Source organism: Bison bison, unplaced genomic scaffold (genome assembly GCF_000754665.1).
Source record: "Bison bison bison isolate TAMUID 2011002044 unplaced genomic scaffold, Bison_UMD1.0 scf7180017864160, whole genome shotgun sequence".
Lineage (NCBI taxonomy): Eukaryota > Metazoa > Chordata > Mammalia > Artiodactyla > Bovidae > Bison > Bison bison.
This window is the reverse complement of record NW_011494732.1, coordinates 7,198,382-7,214,851: the sequence shown is the minus strand read 5'-3', so window position 1 is coordinate 7,214,851 and position 16,470 is coordinate 7,198,382. Positions and strand designations below refer to the sequence as shown.

At 45.1% G+C, this 16,470-nt stretch overlaps 2 protein-coding genes across 4 annotated transcripts in view; one reads left to right on the top strand and one right to left on the bottom strand.

The window, feature by feature from the left end:
* IFT81 (intraflagellar transport 81) overlaps nt 1–4,111 on the bottom strand; it is a 164,878-nt gene extending 160,767 nt beyond the window's left edge. For both annotated transcript variants that reach the window (XM_010841349.1, XM_010841351.1), the window contains exon 1: nt 4,076–4,111. The gene's annotated coding sequence lies outside the window, so the exon portion shown is untranslated. The remainder of the gene's footprint in view (nt 1–4,075) is intronic.
* The window catches only part of P2RX7 (purinergic receptor P2X, ligand-gated ion channel, 7), a 58,950-nt gene that overhangs the window by 12,256 nt on the left and 30,224 nt on the right, over nt 1–16,470 (top strand). The window contains exons 1-3 of one of the 2 annotated variants that reach the window (XM_010841352.1): nt 6,911–7,294; nt 11,625–11,793; nt 12,936–13,004. In XM_010841352.1, coding sequence (XP_010839654.1) covers nt 7,170–7,294; nt 11,625–11,793; nt 12,936–13,004 — 363 coding nt within the window. In that variant the 5' untranslated portion in view covers nt 6,911–7,169. Of the gene's footprint in view, nt 1–6,910; nt 7,295–11,624; nt 11,794–12,935; nt 13,005–16,470 lie in introns of those variants that run through there. The other variant, XM_010841353.1, reaches the window with a different exon arrangement.

The following is a 16,470-nucleotide window of genomic DNA, read 5'->3' as shown; positions in this document are numbered from 1 at the left end:
ACCATCTGCAGTGATTTTGGAGCCCCCAAAAATAAAGTCAGCCACTGTTTCCACTGTTTCCCCATCTATTTGCCATGAAGTGATGGGACTGGATGCCATGATCTTAGTTTTCTGAATGTTGAGCTTTAAGCCAACTTTTTCACTCTCCTCTTTCACTTTCATCAAGAGGTTCTTTAGTTCTTCTTCACTTTCTGCCATAAGGGTGGTGTCATCTGCATATCTGAGGTGATTGAAATTTTTCCCGGCAATCTTGATTCCAGCTTGTGCTTCTTCCAGCCCAGCATTTCTCATGATGTACTCTGCATATAAGTTAAATAAGCAGGATGACAATATACAGTCTTGATGTACTCCTTTTCCTATTTGGAACCAGTCTGTTGTTCCATGTCCAGTTCTAACTGTTGCTTCCTGACCTGCATGTAGGTTTCTCAAGAGGCAGGTCAGGTGGTCTGGTATTCCCATCTCTTTCAGGATTTTCCACAGTTTATTGTGATCCAACAGAGGTATAATTTATTATATCATAAAAGTCACCCATTTAAAGCATATACTTCAATGATTTTTTAATAAATTTGCAAGATGGATAACCATCATCACAATTCAGTTTTGGAATATTTCATTACTCCAATAAGATCCCTCATTCCCATTTGCAGTCACTCCCCAGTCCTACCCACTGGATCCAGGCAAACACTAACTTATACCCTACCTGTATAGATTTGCGTTTTCTAGACAATCTTCTTAAACTTGGCAGAGTGGACTCTGTTGTTTAGAACTACGAACCCTGGCCAATATAATTCTGTCATGTCTGACTTTTTGCAACTTTGTGGACTGTAGCCCACCAGGCTCCTCTGTCCATGGAATTTTCCAGGCAAGAATACTGGAGTGCTTCTTTGGTCATCTAATCTTCCAACAGATCTATGAGATAAACTTTAATATCCCCTTTTCACAAGCAAGGAATCTGAGGTTCAAAGCAGTTAAGAAGCTTCCCCATGTATGTGAGTGCAAGTGCACTCACAGACACACACACACGGACATACACCTATACACAAAGCTGAGGAGTCATAAGGCCAATGTAGAAGCCCATAGTTTTTCCATCAAAAAAAAAAAAAAAGAATACTGGAGTGGGTTGTCATTTCCTTCTCCAGGGGATCTTCCTGACCCAGGTATTGAACCCACGTCTCTTGCATCTCCTGCATTGGCAGGCAGGTTCTTTACCAGTTGAGCCAACAGGGAAGCCCAATATAAATCTAATATCCCCTAATTATAGAAGAAGAACCGATGACTCAGAAAGGCTAAGTAGGACTTCCCTGGTGGTACAGTAGATAAGAATCCACCTGCCAAGGCAGGTGACATAGGTTCGATTCCTGGGCCAGGAGTAACTATACCCGTGTGCCACAACTACTGAGCTTCCATGCTGCAACAACTGAAGCTCGTGCACCTAGAGCCTGTGCTCTGCTACCAGAGAAGCCACCTAATGATAAGCCCATGAACTGAAACTAGAGAAAGCCATGGAGCAGCAATGAAGATCCACTGCAACTAAAAATTAAAGAAAAAATAAAGAAAGGCTAAGTAACTTACACAAGGTCATGTAAGTAGTAAGTGATAGAGCCGATGTTGAACCCAGAGCCCAAGCTCCCCATGAAGTACCGTAGAAAACGGAGGAGGTAAGAGTACAAACAGAGGGAGGGAGACCATTTAGGAGAATATCGGGCCATCCAGGTGAGAGTTCACAGTGATTTGGAATGAGGAGTTAGACGAGAAAAGTAGATGGTTTTGAATAATGCTAGGAAGACATAACAATAAGATTTGACAATGGAATGGATGGGGGGGATGAGGGAAAGGATAAATTAGGCGGTTCGCCATGTTCTGGCTTGGGCCACTGATGGGTGGTAGAAGAACTTATGGGGGATAGGAAATGTGAAGCGGGGAAAATGCCCATCTAGGGTGGAAGATGAATTCAGAACTGAAGGCACTACAGGCACAAGTCTATGCGACAAACAAATGTAGATACTTATTTGATAGATGGATATGTGAATATGGAGCTAGAGATGTAGATTTCTATATCACCAGCATAAAAATGGTTAACTAGAACCATGGCAGTAGCTGCAACTGACCAGCAAGAGAGGATGTAGATGAGAAGACAAGAGGGCTTAGAACAGACCCCTGAGGAATTCTAACCTTTAAGTGATGAAAAGCACAGAGGTCACCAAAGGATTCTCAGAAAGGGCAAACATGGAGATCCAAAGAAGGTCAGGAGAATGTGGATTTGGGAAGGCGAGGGGAAAAGTGGAGGCATGGTCACTGGTATCAAATGCTGCTGAGAATTCCAGGAAGATCAGGTCCATGGCATGTCTACTGGATTCAGTGATGGTGTTGTTGTTTACTTGACAAGAAAGGATTTATAGAAGTTCCAGGGGTGGGAGCCAGTTTGGAGTGAGCAGAGGAGTGAATGGAGACTCGGAAATGGATGTGGTGACTCACTTTTTCAAGGGACTTGGATACAAAGGAGGAGAGAGGCAGCAAGTAGTGGGAGAAGAATGTGGGGTCAAGGGAAGCTTTATTTTTAAGATGGGAAATTGATGCTGAAATGTAGATGGCGAGGAGACTCAAGAGAAAGGGAGATCATGGGATAAATGAAAATTATCATCATTGTTGTCATTATCATCAGTGTCACCAGCTAGCAGCTACAGGGAAAGCTTGTTCTGTTCTAGGGCTGTTCTAATTATTAGACATTTCTTCCTTACACTGAACCAAAATTTATCTGCCTGTAATTTTTCCCTTTTGGTTAGAGTTCTGCCCTGTGGTCCATTTTCTACTTGACACTTTCCAAATGGCTTCAGCCTGCTATTACATTTCTCCACTTCTCCAAAATAATCGGAGAAGGCAATGGCACCCCACTCCAGTACTCTTGTCTGGAAAATCCCACAGACAGAGGAGCCTGGAAGGCTGCAGTCCATGGGGTCACTAAGAGTTGGACACGACTGAGCAACTTCACTTTCACTTTCATGCATTGGAGAAGGAAATGGCAACCCACTCCAGTGTTCTTGCCTGGAGAATCCCAGGGGTGGGAGAGCCTGGTGGGCTGCCGTCTATGGGGTCACACAGAGTCGGACACGACTGAAGCGACTTAGTAGCAGCAGCCAAAATAATAGCCAAAGTCCCTCTGGCTCTGTACTCCTAAGACAGTATCCAGACTCTTTAGTATCCCAGCCAAGGCCACACAACCACACACTGGTTTGTCAAGGCTCTTTTAAAAGGTGATGCCTGCACTCTTGCATTGTTGGTGGAAACATGAAATGGTTCAAGCTTTTGTGGTCTGGTAAAGTGAACTGACATAAAATAAATGTGCATGACCTTTGACTCAGAGACTTATCTTAAGGTGTAAAATTTACCTGAGGTGTGATAAGATTCTTGTGTAAACATGTGCCTGGCAACATGAAAGGGGAGAGTAGAGAATTAATGAAGTATAGTGTTGAAGAGAACAGACTGAGCCTCAAAAGACTGAGGGTTTCCCCCACCCACAAAGATCAGGAGCAAGACAAAGATGAGGGTTTTTACCACTGAAATGCCTGTTATTCAAAATTATATTCGACATTCTAGCCAGTGCAATTAAGCAACAAAAAGAAATAAAAGGCATCCAAGTTGGAAAGGAAGATGTAAACTATACTTTGATGATAAGATCATATATATAGGGGACTTCCCTGGAGGGTCCAGTAGATAAGACTGTGGGCTTCCAACGCAGGGGCCCCCGGTTCAGTCCCTGGTCAGGGAACTATATCCCCCACGCATGCCACAATTAAGAAGTCTGCATGCTGAAACTAAAGATCCCGTGAGCTGGAATGAAGACCTGGTATAGCCAAAAAAAAAAAAAATACTATATATGGAGAATCACAAAGAATTCACAAAAAACTCATTAAAGTTAATAAACCAATCAGTAAAGTCTCATGCCACAAGATCAACACACAAAAATCAGTCATGTTTCCACATACCAATAGTGAGCAACCCAAAAAAGAAATGAAGAAAGCACTTCCATTTACAATAGCACACAGAGCATGAGCTAGGAGTTAATGCTGCTACTTACCACATGTCTTAGTTCACTGTAACAAATACCAAAGACTGAGTGGCTTGTAAACAACAGAAATTTATTTCTCATGGTTCGAGAAGCCGGAAATTCTAAGGTCAGTGCGACATCAGATATGTTTTCTGGTAAAAACCCACTTCCTGGTTCACAGATGGCCATCTTTCTGCTGTATTCTCACACAGCAGAAGAGGTAAGCTGTTTCAGGGGCCTCTTATAAGGGCACTACTCTCATTCATAAGTGCTCCATCTTTGTGACCTACTCACTTCCCAAAGGCCCCACCTTCTCATAGCATTGCATCGGGGTTAGGTTTCAACTTATGAATTTCGGTGGGGGGTCACAAACATTGAGTCTACAGCACTATGTGAACTTGGGCTCACTTTATTGGTGTCACAGTTTGCTCAGCTATAAGGTGAGGGTACGGAGAAGGCAATGGCAACCCACTCCAGTACTCTTGCCTGGAAAACCCCGGGGATGGAGGAGCCTGGTAGGCTGCAGTCCATGGGGTCGCTAAGAGTCAGACACGACTGAGCGACTTCACTTTCACTTTTCACTTTCATGCATTGGAGAAGGAAATGGTAACCCACTCCAGTGTTCTTGCCTGGAGAATCCCAGGGATGGGGGAGCCTGGTGGGCTGCCGTCTATGGGGTCACACAGAGTTGGACACAACTGAAGCGACTTAGCAGCAGCAGCAGCAGCAAGGTGATGGTAAGACTGTTCCTTCTTTACAGGGTTACTTTTGGGCAGGTGAGGGTGGAAAGAGTTAGTATTTGTTCTTAATATATGCTTAGAAGAGTGCTTGACACATAGTAAAAGCTATATCAAGACTACCGAAAATGTTTACAAAACTGAACAAAAGTTCTAGTTCAATATCCATCAGTAAGAGAACAGCTGGAAAATTTTCACAATTCACTTCTTAGGCTGAACCATATAGAATTGCCAATATTCTATTGTTTTGTCTGCAAAATGGGCAATTTCATATGTTCCAACCTAAACACTAGAATACCCTGTAACCATTCAAAGTGGGTACATATCATAGATCCATCTTTATCATCCATTTTGCACTACTATTGTGAAGAGTTAATAACATATTATTGAGCAAAACCAGCGTTATTTAATAGCATGTAGAGTGTAGCCATGTTTGTGTGTCTAGGTGGGGGCATAAAGAGGCTTCAGGAACATGTGCACAAATTTTCAACAGTGATAACCTCTGAGAGGGAGAACGTTAGAACATTTTCATGTTCTTTGTGCTTTTCTGTGAAGTTTACACTTTTACAAACACCAAAAGGATTCTCTTTAAATGTGTGCCTCATAAGACCTGAACACAAGGCTCCTTCTGCTTCTTGCCTAATTAGGGCATAGGTCATTAGCTTATCACCACCCTCAAGGAGAATATTTTACTTCTCTCACCAAAGCTTAAGACGACACTAGTTTTTTGGGTTTTGTTTACTAGAGGATATAACACAATTTTGGCTAATTTGGGTTTGGACTTATTTAAAATGTTGGGCCTCTAAGATAAACCTCTGCCAATTTGGGTGGTCCATGGCCTGTATCTCTATAACTGAGTTTTTGAGCTCAATGCCTTTACACCTATCCATTATATTGGGTTGGTCAAAAAGTTCGTTTGGATTTCCCCATACTGTGTTCTGGAAAAACCCAAATGAAAATTTTGGCCAGTCCAATATTTCCTCTAATTGGTAAACATTAACTAATAGATTAGGACTCACTCTCTTCTCTCCATATAGTAGGATGTGTAGAAAGTATTGTGTTCTGGAGTAGGAGCTTTTGGAATGAGAGAGAGATAGTTTAAGAAGTATGAAAAGGAAGGTTTTTCCAAATGAACTAGATAGTGGATAAGAAGTGCAATAGTCAAAGAGAATTGGAAGAACAGATGATGTCTTAGCCAAGCTGTGAGTAACAAGAAACTGAACCCCCTTCATTAGCTAGCTCAAGGAATGGTGTGGCAGAGTAGAACGGGCTTGGTATATTGTTGTTGTTTAGTAGCTAAGTCGTGTCCCACTCCTTAGCGACTTCATGGATGATAGCCCACCAGTCTCCTCTCCCCATTGGATTTTCCCAGGCAAGAATACTGAAGTGGGTCACCATTTCCTTCTCCAGGGGATCCTCCTGACCCAGGAATCAAACCCACGTCTCCTGCATCAGCAGGTGGATTCTTTACTGCTGAACCACCAGGAAAGCCCTGACTATATTGTAGGAGGCTGGATAATGCTCCCCACCCCGTGCCAAATCTCCATGTCCTGAACTCTGGAACTTGTAAACATGGTAATTTATGTGGCGAAAGGAACTCTGCAGATGTGATTAAGTTCAAGGTCTTGAGACAAAGAGCTTATTCTTGATTATCTGAATGGCCCCGGCATTATCACAAGAGTCCTTATAAGGGGGGAGGGGCAAGAGAGTTGAAGTGGAAAAAAGAAAATGTGCCAAGAAGAGTTGAGGGTAGAGAGTTGTGGTTGGGAACCCAGGGATGGTCTAGAAGCTGGGAGAGGTGAGAACAGACTGTCTAGTGGAGACTCCAGAAGGGAGCAGGCCTGCTGTCCCCTTGATCCGAATCCTCTAAGAATGATTTTAAGCATCTGACTCCCCAGAACTAAGAGAAAAAATGTTTGTGTTATTTTAAGTCTCTAAGTTCTTGGTGGCTTATTACAGCAGCCACAGGAAGCCAGCATTTAACTTGCCTTTCAGGGTGCAGGCTCTCCTCCACTTTCTTCGCAGGACATCTCTGACTGCCCCTGGCCCCTTTCTGACCACCCCTGCACATACACACACACACACACAGCTGAGTGGACCAGGGTTGGACACAATCAGATTCTTCTCTTGAGATTTTAACTGTAAGATACAGAGGCTGCAGGCTCGACTACTCCATGAGGCACAGAGGGCCCAGGACCCACAGTTCTCTTAGGGTTCTGTGGGCCCTGGGGTATGCATCAGTTAACCGGATGGGAGGACAGTTCACTTTCAGGTCACGCCCTTTCACTCTAGCTTTACCTTTGTTCCGTGAGCTCAGGCACCGTGCCAGTGAAGTCTGGCTTTGCTGAGAGGCACTTCCTTCCCGTGGCACGTTGAGGACTCTCACCATGGGTGCATGCAGCCAACCCCCCCTGAGATGCCAGTTCATGTCTGTGAAAGTCCTTCTCATTGAGAATTCGTGGATTGGGTTTCTGAAAAACCTCCTTATGGTGGGCATCGTGGTCTACAACTGGTGAGTCAGGTGCAGTGTGCCAGTCTGGGGACTCCCCCAGCGGACCTTTCCCTCCATCCTTCTGTCCTCCTGCTGCCCCTCCACAGCCCTCCTCTTCAGCTAGACTGGTCTGTGAGGACCCAGGCTTCTCTCACTTTTATTCTCTTCCATCTTCCCAGACTCTTCAGCTTTCTTCTCCCCCATCTCCACCTATCCATCCTTCAAGGCCCAGCTGAATCCCCCAGCTCCTTCATGCCCCTGTTCACTCCAGGGACCAGTGGTTTTGCCCTCTTCTGAATGCAGAGAATTGTAGCTTCTTAGAGCTGAACAGTCATAGGGATTAGAGAGCCAGGGAGTTATCCCCCTGTTGTTGTTGCTGTTCAGTCGCTAAGTCGTGTCTGACATTTTGCCACCCCATGGACTGTAGCATGCCAGGCTTCCCTGTCCATCACTATCTCTGGGAGTTTGCTCAAATTCACTTCCATTGAGTCGGTGATACTATCTAACCATCTCATCCTCTGCTGACCCCTGCTCCTTTTGCGTTCAATCTTTTCAGCATCAAGGTCTTTTCCAATGAGTCGGCTCTTTGCATCAAATGGCCAAAGTACTGGAGCTTCAGCTTCAGCATCAGTCCTTCCAATGAATATTCAGGGTTGATTTCCACTAGGATTATTTGGTTTGATCTCTTTGCTGTCCAAGTTATCTCCCCATTCAGGGACTAAATCCATTTCCCAGAGAGGTGGCATGGCTTGTCTGATTCACCAAGGAGATCGGGAGACAGCTGCTGGGGCAACCGTTAGAATGTTCTTTCCATATGCAGACTCTTTCATTTCCTCTTTATTTTCTTGATGCATCTCTGGAGCATTTTGATTCTCCTTGAAGAACATTTATTTCTTTATTTGGCTACATCAGTTCTTAGTTGCGGCACATAGGATCTTCAGTTTTCGTTGCATTAGGACCTTTCAGTCATGTTAAGATCTTTAGACCTTTTAGCTGTGGCATGTGGGATCTAGTTTCCTGACCAGGGACCAAACCTAGGCCCTTGCATTGGGAGTGTGGAGTCTTAAGACACTGAACCATGAATATATAAAGACAAGTTTTCTGATTTCTGAGAGGGTTGGATTCCATTAAGGCTGATCTACACCACATCATACATTTGGGGATGAATATGAGAGACTAAGGGCTTCCCAGGTGTCTCAGTGGTAAAGAACCTGCCTGCCAATGCAGGAGACTCAGGTTTGATCCCTGGGTCTGGAAGATCCCCTAGAGAAGGAAATGGCAACCCACTCCAGTATTCTTGCCTGGGAATCCCATGGACAGAGGAGCTTGGTGGGCTACAGCCCATATGATCACAGAAGAGTTGGATGTGACAGAGTGACTAACTAACAAGAGACTGAGCTTCCAAAATGGAGGGTCAAATGGACATGGTTATTCTGGGAGACTGTTGCAATACCCAACACGGAAGAACATTGCACTTTGTGATGATAGGCTGAAATACACTGTTGAATAAGCATCATCATATTTGTCTATGGAATTACACTGGCTAGCTCTGTCTCATATATGCTCATTGGATCTCAAATTGCGCTCTCTGCAAACCTCATTATGTGGATTTCCCTGGGGGGGTCCAATGGTTAAGAATCCGCCTGCCAATGCAGGGGACATGGGTTCAGTCCTTGGTCTGGGAAGATTCCACACGCTGTGGGGCAACTAAACCCACGCACCACAACAAGAGAAGCCACCGTGATGAGAAGCCAGCACACCACAACCAGAGAGGAGCCCCCTATTCTGCCCGCCACAACTAGACGAAACCCTCCCACAACAGTGGAGACCCAGCAGAGCCAAAAATAAATTTAAAACCCAATGACAACCTCATTATGCACTTACTTCCCATGTACCCCTTCCGCCAGCCCCAGGGAGCCATCAGTCTACTGTCTCGGTGGATTTGCCTATTCTGGATGTTTCATATAAGTGGGGTCATACACTACATGGTCTTTTGTGTCTGTCTTTTTTCACTTAGCACAAAGTTTTTTGAGGTTCTTCCACAGTACAGCATGTGTCTCATTTCATTCCTTTTCATGGGTAGATGATTGTCCATCATCTTTTAATGAATGTGTGGGTTGTTTCCACCTTTTGACTATTGTGAATAGTGCTGCCATGAATATGTGTGAACAGGTATTTGTTTAAGCATATAATGTCATTTTTAATTTCTTTAACCTGTATCTTGTTCTGTGGCATGCTTTCCTTACTCAATGTTATGTTATTTCCACATTGATGCAAGCAGTTCTCCATTCACTTTCACTCTTACAGAACATTCCAGCAAATAAATCCAACAATTTATTCACCCATTCAGTGTTCGAGGATATTTCCATGATTTCCAGTTTTCCCTATTATAAATAGTGCAGCTTTACAATTTCCTGTACATAACTTGTTGGGCACCATCTTTGAGGGGTTCCTCTGGGGCATACACCTAAGAGTGAAATCGCTGGGGCGTGGGGAATGCACCTCAAATGTGCAGTACTTCATATTGCCAAATGTGAGCTGTTTTTCCATGAGTCTCTTAGGGGTTTTCAACCCTGACTGTGTATTAGAATCAATTTTAGAAAAAATATATAGGCACCTGGATAACTCCCCAGACCTATTGAATCAGAGTTTCCAGGGATGAGACCAGGGAGCTGCAATTTTGAAAGCTCCCTAAGTAATTACACTGTACAGCCAAGGTTGAAAACAGCTGGGACCAAGCCTTGGCCCACAGTATCTCGATTTCCCAAGGTCAGCTCATAGAGGACAGCTACTGACTGCCTAAAAACATTCAGATATTAGAGGCTGAGCAGAGGGAAGAGACCAAATAGATACATGCCCAATGAATAAACAAAGCATTTAAAACAAACTCTTAAGGGATTTCCTTGGTGGTCCAGTGGTTAAGACTCCACACTTCTACTGCAGGGGAGGTATGTGTTTGATCCCTGGTCTGGGAACTAGGATCCCATATGATGCACGGGACAGCAAAAAATAAATAAATAAAATAAATTCAATTCAATTATTCAGGGCAATGGGAAACAGGAAATGGATAAATGGAGATGGAATCTACCATTTTTAGTTATCAATTCTACTTTTTCCCTCTCTTCCCCTCACCATAATCACTTAGAGTCATATTCTAAAGAAGGCCTTAATAGCTTATGAATAGATCAGAAGGCAGGAAACCAGAGGCAAAGCCACATCATGTACGAACAAATATAGCACATGATTAAGAGATCTTGCTCTGGGCTCTACGGTAGACCAGTCAAAGACCTCAGGCCTGCCACTGATGACCTGTGTGATCTTGGGCAAGTTCCTTCACCTCTTTGAGCCCATTCTCTCATCTACAAAAGGGGATGATTTCGGGAACTGTTTCCTATCACTGTTGTGAGCACTAAAGGAGGTGATGCATTTAGAACATGTACTAAGTACTCAATAAAGGGTAAGCTGCTATTACCAATGCTATTTTAAACTAGGCAGGTGTTTCTGGAAAACAGGAAGCTGACCTGCCGGATAGACCCTTACATATGTGTGTGCATGTTAAGTCACTTCAGTCGTGTCTGACTCTTTGTGACACTATGGACTGTAGCTTGTCAGGCTCCTCTGTCCATGGGATTCTCCAGGCAAGAATACTAGAGTGGGTTGCCATGCTCTCCTCCAGAGGATCTTCCTGACCCAGGGATTGAACCCAGGTCTCTTAGACCTCCTGCATTAGGCAGGCAGGTTCTCTACCACTAGCGCCATCTGGGAAACCTGGAACAAACTCTTGCTGCTGCTGCTGCTGCTAAGTCGCTTCAGTTGTGTCCGACTCTGTGCAACCCCATAGACAGCAGCCCACCAGGCTCCCCCGTCCCTGGGATTCTCCAGGCAAGAACACTGGAGTGGGTTGCCATTTCCTTCTCCAAACAACAAACCCTTAGGTAGATGCTAATGTGTTGCTGAGTCCCAGAACAAAGCTGGTGGACTGACCTGGGGTGGACTTCGCTATTTGAGAAGGCAATCTATAACTTAAGGCCTATATTACGTGATATTAGAGACTGGTATTGGGGACAACAGTTTCCACATGGTGAAAGCTCACTATGAGCCAGATACACTGCTGAGGAGTTTGCATGGGTATCTCAGTCCATCCTCAAAACAACCCCATGAGGTAGGTATGACTATTCTTCCCATTTTACAGGTAAGGAAAATGAGTCACAGAGAAGGTGAGTCACTTGCCCAAAGTCACCCAGCAAAGCCTGGATTTTAATGGAGCTGGCTCTCAGTTCCTGCATCCTAAACCATGGCACTGTGTCTCCCTTGAGAAAATCGCTGATGCTTTTCTGTGTCTGTCATTTAGCTTTGCTTTGGTGAGTGACAAGCGGTACCAACGGAAAGAGCCTGTCATCAGTTCTGTGCACAGCAAGATAAAAGGGATAGCAGAGGTGAAAAAGGAGATTATGGAGAACGGGCAGAAGAAGGTTGTGCAGAGTGTCTTTGATATGGCGGATTACACCTTCCCCTTGCAGGTGAGCACCTGTCAGCATCCTCCCAGGACTTGTCCCCGGTCACTGTCCCCAGGGCCTCTTCCTCCTCCCCTGGGACCTAGAGACTCGCTCCAGAAAAACACTGGCCCCATTTAAAAAGCTCTGTGAAAATCTCAACTGAGAAAACCTAAAAATTGCAAAATTGGGTCAGATGCAGCAACTCAAAGGAGATGACACTTTGCTTTATCAATTCCTACAGGGTTTCTCAAAATAGCAGTGTGTCCTGGTGCATTGAAAACATGATTTGATTCACTCAAACTTTATTTATACATAGCTTTTCAGAAGCAGGGCCATCAAGTCAGCAAGTTTTGCCTAGATCCAGAAAGGCAAAGAACTTTCTGCCTTGAGGGGACCAGCCCTTCTATATTGTTTGTGCAGCATTTTATCAACAAAAATGTCTCCAGGAAAACTCTTGGCTACAGTTTTGCAGAAGGGAAGGCTATAGATGACAAAGAATGGAAAGGTCTGGACCATAGCGAAAGGGCTTGACATTGTCTCAATCTGCAAAAGGATAAAACGAACGTAGAATTCTCAAAAAGGAAAGATTGAAGTGGAGTTGAGAACACCAAAGAACAGATGGAGGGGGGTGGTAAGAGGGACAAAAGGGCCCATTGGCAGCCCCTGGAAGCTGGAAAGCTTTGAAAAACCATAAAAGCCAAGCTGCTATCCATTTGTTTCTAACAGAGGGTCATTAAAATCTCCACCTATTGCCCAGGTGCTGGGATGCCCTATGACCCTTTCATTAAAGTCCTGGATAATCTGAACAGCGTTCTGATGGAGGTAACACCTCCACCTCTGCCTCCCCACATCTTTTGGTTTTCAACGTAATGGGACTTACTGTGTCCCCCAAAATGAAAAGGCTGCTTTTGAGGCTGGAATGGAAAATGAATGCTCAATCAATTTGAATGTTCCTCCGCTCTCCCTCAGCTCAGCAGGGCAGCTCACCCAGCTTGGATATTAAGCGCTCTGGGTAGTCGATTTGCTTCCAGACCCAGATTTCTAGACTGAAGCTTAGACGAGTGGAAAGGTTCGCCCCCAGGCACTTAGCCAGTTGGATTACTATGATTAAGTAGTTGTGTTCTCAAAGGGCTGGCCTTTTTGCCTTCTCTCCTTTTTCTCTACAGGGGAACTCCTTTTTTATGATGACAAACTTTCTCAAGACAGAAGGCCAAGAGCAAGGGTTGTGTCCCGAGGTAAGGAGAAAGGGATGGGTGATAAGAGATCCTGGAGGCGGCATAGGTCAGAGGAAATGGAAATTGGGACCAGGGGTGTTGTGGAGCCCACAAATACTGACTGAGCCTCTGCTTGTTACAGAGCAGGGGTGTAGATCTGGGCTGGCTGGAAAGGGTGAGAAGACCCTGCATTTCTCGCTCTGTAACCACCAGATCTCTGTTGCCCTGAGTCTCCAGCTGTAGCACTAGGAGCCTGTGCAGCTCAAGGCCTGCTTTCTCCGTTGCTTGCTCCCGGAGCAGCTTGGGACAGCATGGAACCTTGGCGTTTGCATAGTGTCTCATGTTTTAACAGAGCCTCACAACAACTTTAGGGGGGTAACAGCACTCCCAGCCTTATTTTACAGGTCAGCACAAAGATCAGCACTGATATTGGGATCAGGGACCTTCCCAATATCACACAGCTTGCTGGAGGCAGAGCCAGACTTAGAATCCAGCTGTCCTCATTCACAACTTCTCCCACTGTTCACTGTGAACTGCCTGCAGGGCCAGCCAGGGCAGATGTCAGACAGTGCAAGTTTGATATTTCATTGCACTTCTTTAGTTTTAGGCTCTACGTGAAGTGGGGAAGCCCTGACATCTCCCACCCTCACTACCACCATCCACTCACTCTCCCCACCTTGCTTTGCCCTCTCCATACTCTCTCTCAACCTTCTGCCTTCTTCTGGAAAACTTTCTTCCCTATAAAAACATGTGTATCTTATTCTGTCCCACCCCAGTCTTGTTCACTGCTCTGTAAAATGAAAACTAGCTATTCTGATAAGTTTGTCTATAGTGATGTCTTCCTAGGCAACACCCTCCTGTTGTTCCCCTCTCAAGTAAGACACCTGTGTTTTACCAGGGACTGTCCCAACACCGAGAGGTGAGGTGCAGCGCCTGTGGGGAAGACCAGCCTTGCCTGTGGGTCTTGCTCATCGGCCCTCTCTGGTAACAAGGCCTAGATTTCTGAGTGTCTGAGAACTCAGTGTGGATATGCTCTCTTGCACTACAGTCCTTGCCATCATTTCTACCTAAATTTGGAAATAAGCAAACATTCCCTTCAGGTCTGTCTCAATAATGCGCCCCTAAAAAGAGACCTCTCTATGTTTATTTTGCCTCCATTTCCCCTTAAATGTCCCTGCTACTCTAATGAAGTAGCCAGGTGCCTGTCCAACTAAATATTCCCTTCCATCTCCCTACCCAGCAGCATCTGAAGTTGAATCCAATTTGGGGCCTTTGGTTCCCTCCTGTCCCATACTCTGAAATTGCTACTCACACTCCTCCCCACCCCCACCCCCACCCCCGCGCCGTGGCACTTTTCACAGATACTTTTCAAGTTATTGAGACTTACAAGAAATCAATAAAGAGACTTGTAAAAGAAGTCAAGGAAGAGAGTCAGGATAGCGCAGAGATTAAGAGCCTGGGTTTTAGGAGCTAGACTGCAAATGGTTCAAAGCTTGACTTATTACCTTTGTGACTCTGGGCAGGTAACTTCATGTCTCTGTGAGCTGGTGTATTCATTTGCAAGATGGGGCTGATTGCAAAACCTAGGTCTTGGGATTATTGAAACAAATGAGCACATCTCTGTGACAGGCTGGAAACAAAGCATGATACATTGTAAAAAGCACTCCAATGCGAGCCATTATGACCCAAATGACAAGTTACTCCTTCTCAGACAGGATGTCCCTCAGACTGAGCTCTGTGGAGGCAGTGCCAGCCTGGAAAATACTATGTAACTCTTGAGATTTTTATCTGCGATCTGAGGTGGTTTGGGTTGCTCTAATGGGAAATTTGCCTCCTCTCTTTGCATATGGACAGCCACCCCCCCACAGTCCCCTCCCGACAGCCCCGCCCCGCAACCCTTACCAGAAGGTGGAAGTCAAGGATAGGGCTTGACATCTGTCTGCAGTAAATATGGCCAAGCCCCAGGTGTACACCAAAATGAAGAGACACTGGTCCTAATAATCTATTGCTGCATAACAAACTGCCCTGAACCTGCTGGACTTAAAGCCATGAGCATTTCTTTTTTTTAATTTTTTTTTTGATGTGGACCATTTTTTAAAAAGTCTTTTCTGAATTTGTTCCAATATTGCTTCTGTTTTATGTTTTGTGTTTCTGGCCGTGAGATATATGGGATTTTAGCTCCCTGACCAGGCATGGAACCTGTACCCCTTGCATTAGAAGGTGAAGTCTCAACCACTCAACCATTAGGGAAGTCCCTAAAGCCATGAGCGTTTTAGGGACTCTCATAGTTCAGTGGTTGACAGAGCTCTGCTGGGCAGTTCTGCTGATCTTGGGATCTGTGTGGGGGCTCTCATGGCCTGGGCTTGGCTGGCCTTCTCTTCCTCTCTGGGGACTCTTAAGGCTTCTCCTCCTTTCAGGGTCTCTCCATGTTGTCTTTCCAAACTTCCTCACAGCAGCTCAGGATCCACCAGACCAAAAGAAGCTTCCAGGCCTCCCAGGCTCAGGACTAGAGCTGACACAGCGTTACTCCCACTGCCTTCTGTTGGTTATTCACTCAGAGTCAGACCTAGCTTCAAAGGGAAGGGAAGATGCTCTGCCTCCCAACAGCAAGAGTGACAAAGAATTTGAGGCCATCGTTGATGCATGTGACAATCACAAAAGAGATGATTCGAATGTCTATTGTTTTTTCTTTTTTTTTTAATTTTGGAATTTCACCTTGAGAGTAAGATAGAGTCGGTTTATCTTCTTTCCTGAGATTTCTTTCCAGTTGATAATCAAAATAACGTAACTTCCCATGAGCCACAGTGAATGATCATTCATTCATTCTTTCCACGTTTATCCAGACCGACTATATGTCAGGCACTCAGACTACAAAGACACAACCCAGGCTTTGTGTTCAAAGGGTTCACAATATAGTCGGGGATCACAAGAGCAGCAAACCAAGGACATGCTGGGTGACAGGAAGAAGGTAACTTAGGAAGAAGAGAGAACATGAAAGTGAAAGAGATTGAAAACTACAGGGGAAGGCGCCAAGATGGCGGAGGAGTAGGACGGGGAAAACACTTTCTCCCCCACAAATTCATCAAAAGAGCATTTAAACGTCGAGTAAATTCCACAAAACAACTTCTGAATGCCGGCAGAGGACATCAGGCACCCAGAAAAGCAACCCAACTCCTCGAAAGGAGGTAGGAAAAAATATTAAAGACAATAAAAGAGACAAAAGAGGGAGGGACGGAGTTCCGTCCCGGGAAGGGAGTCTTAAAAACAGAGAAGTTTCCAAACACCAGGAAACCTTCTCACTGCCGAATCCGTGCCGAGCTTTGGAAGCACAGAGGACAACATAACAGGGAGAAAAAATAAATAAACAATTAAAACTCGCAGATTGCGAGCCCTACGGTAACTCCTCCAGCGGAGAAGCAGCGCAGACGCCTGCATCCGCCATTAGCAAGCGGGGGCTGGGCAGGGAGGCGCGGCGCGGGCTGCATCG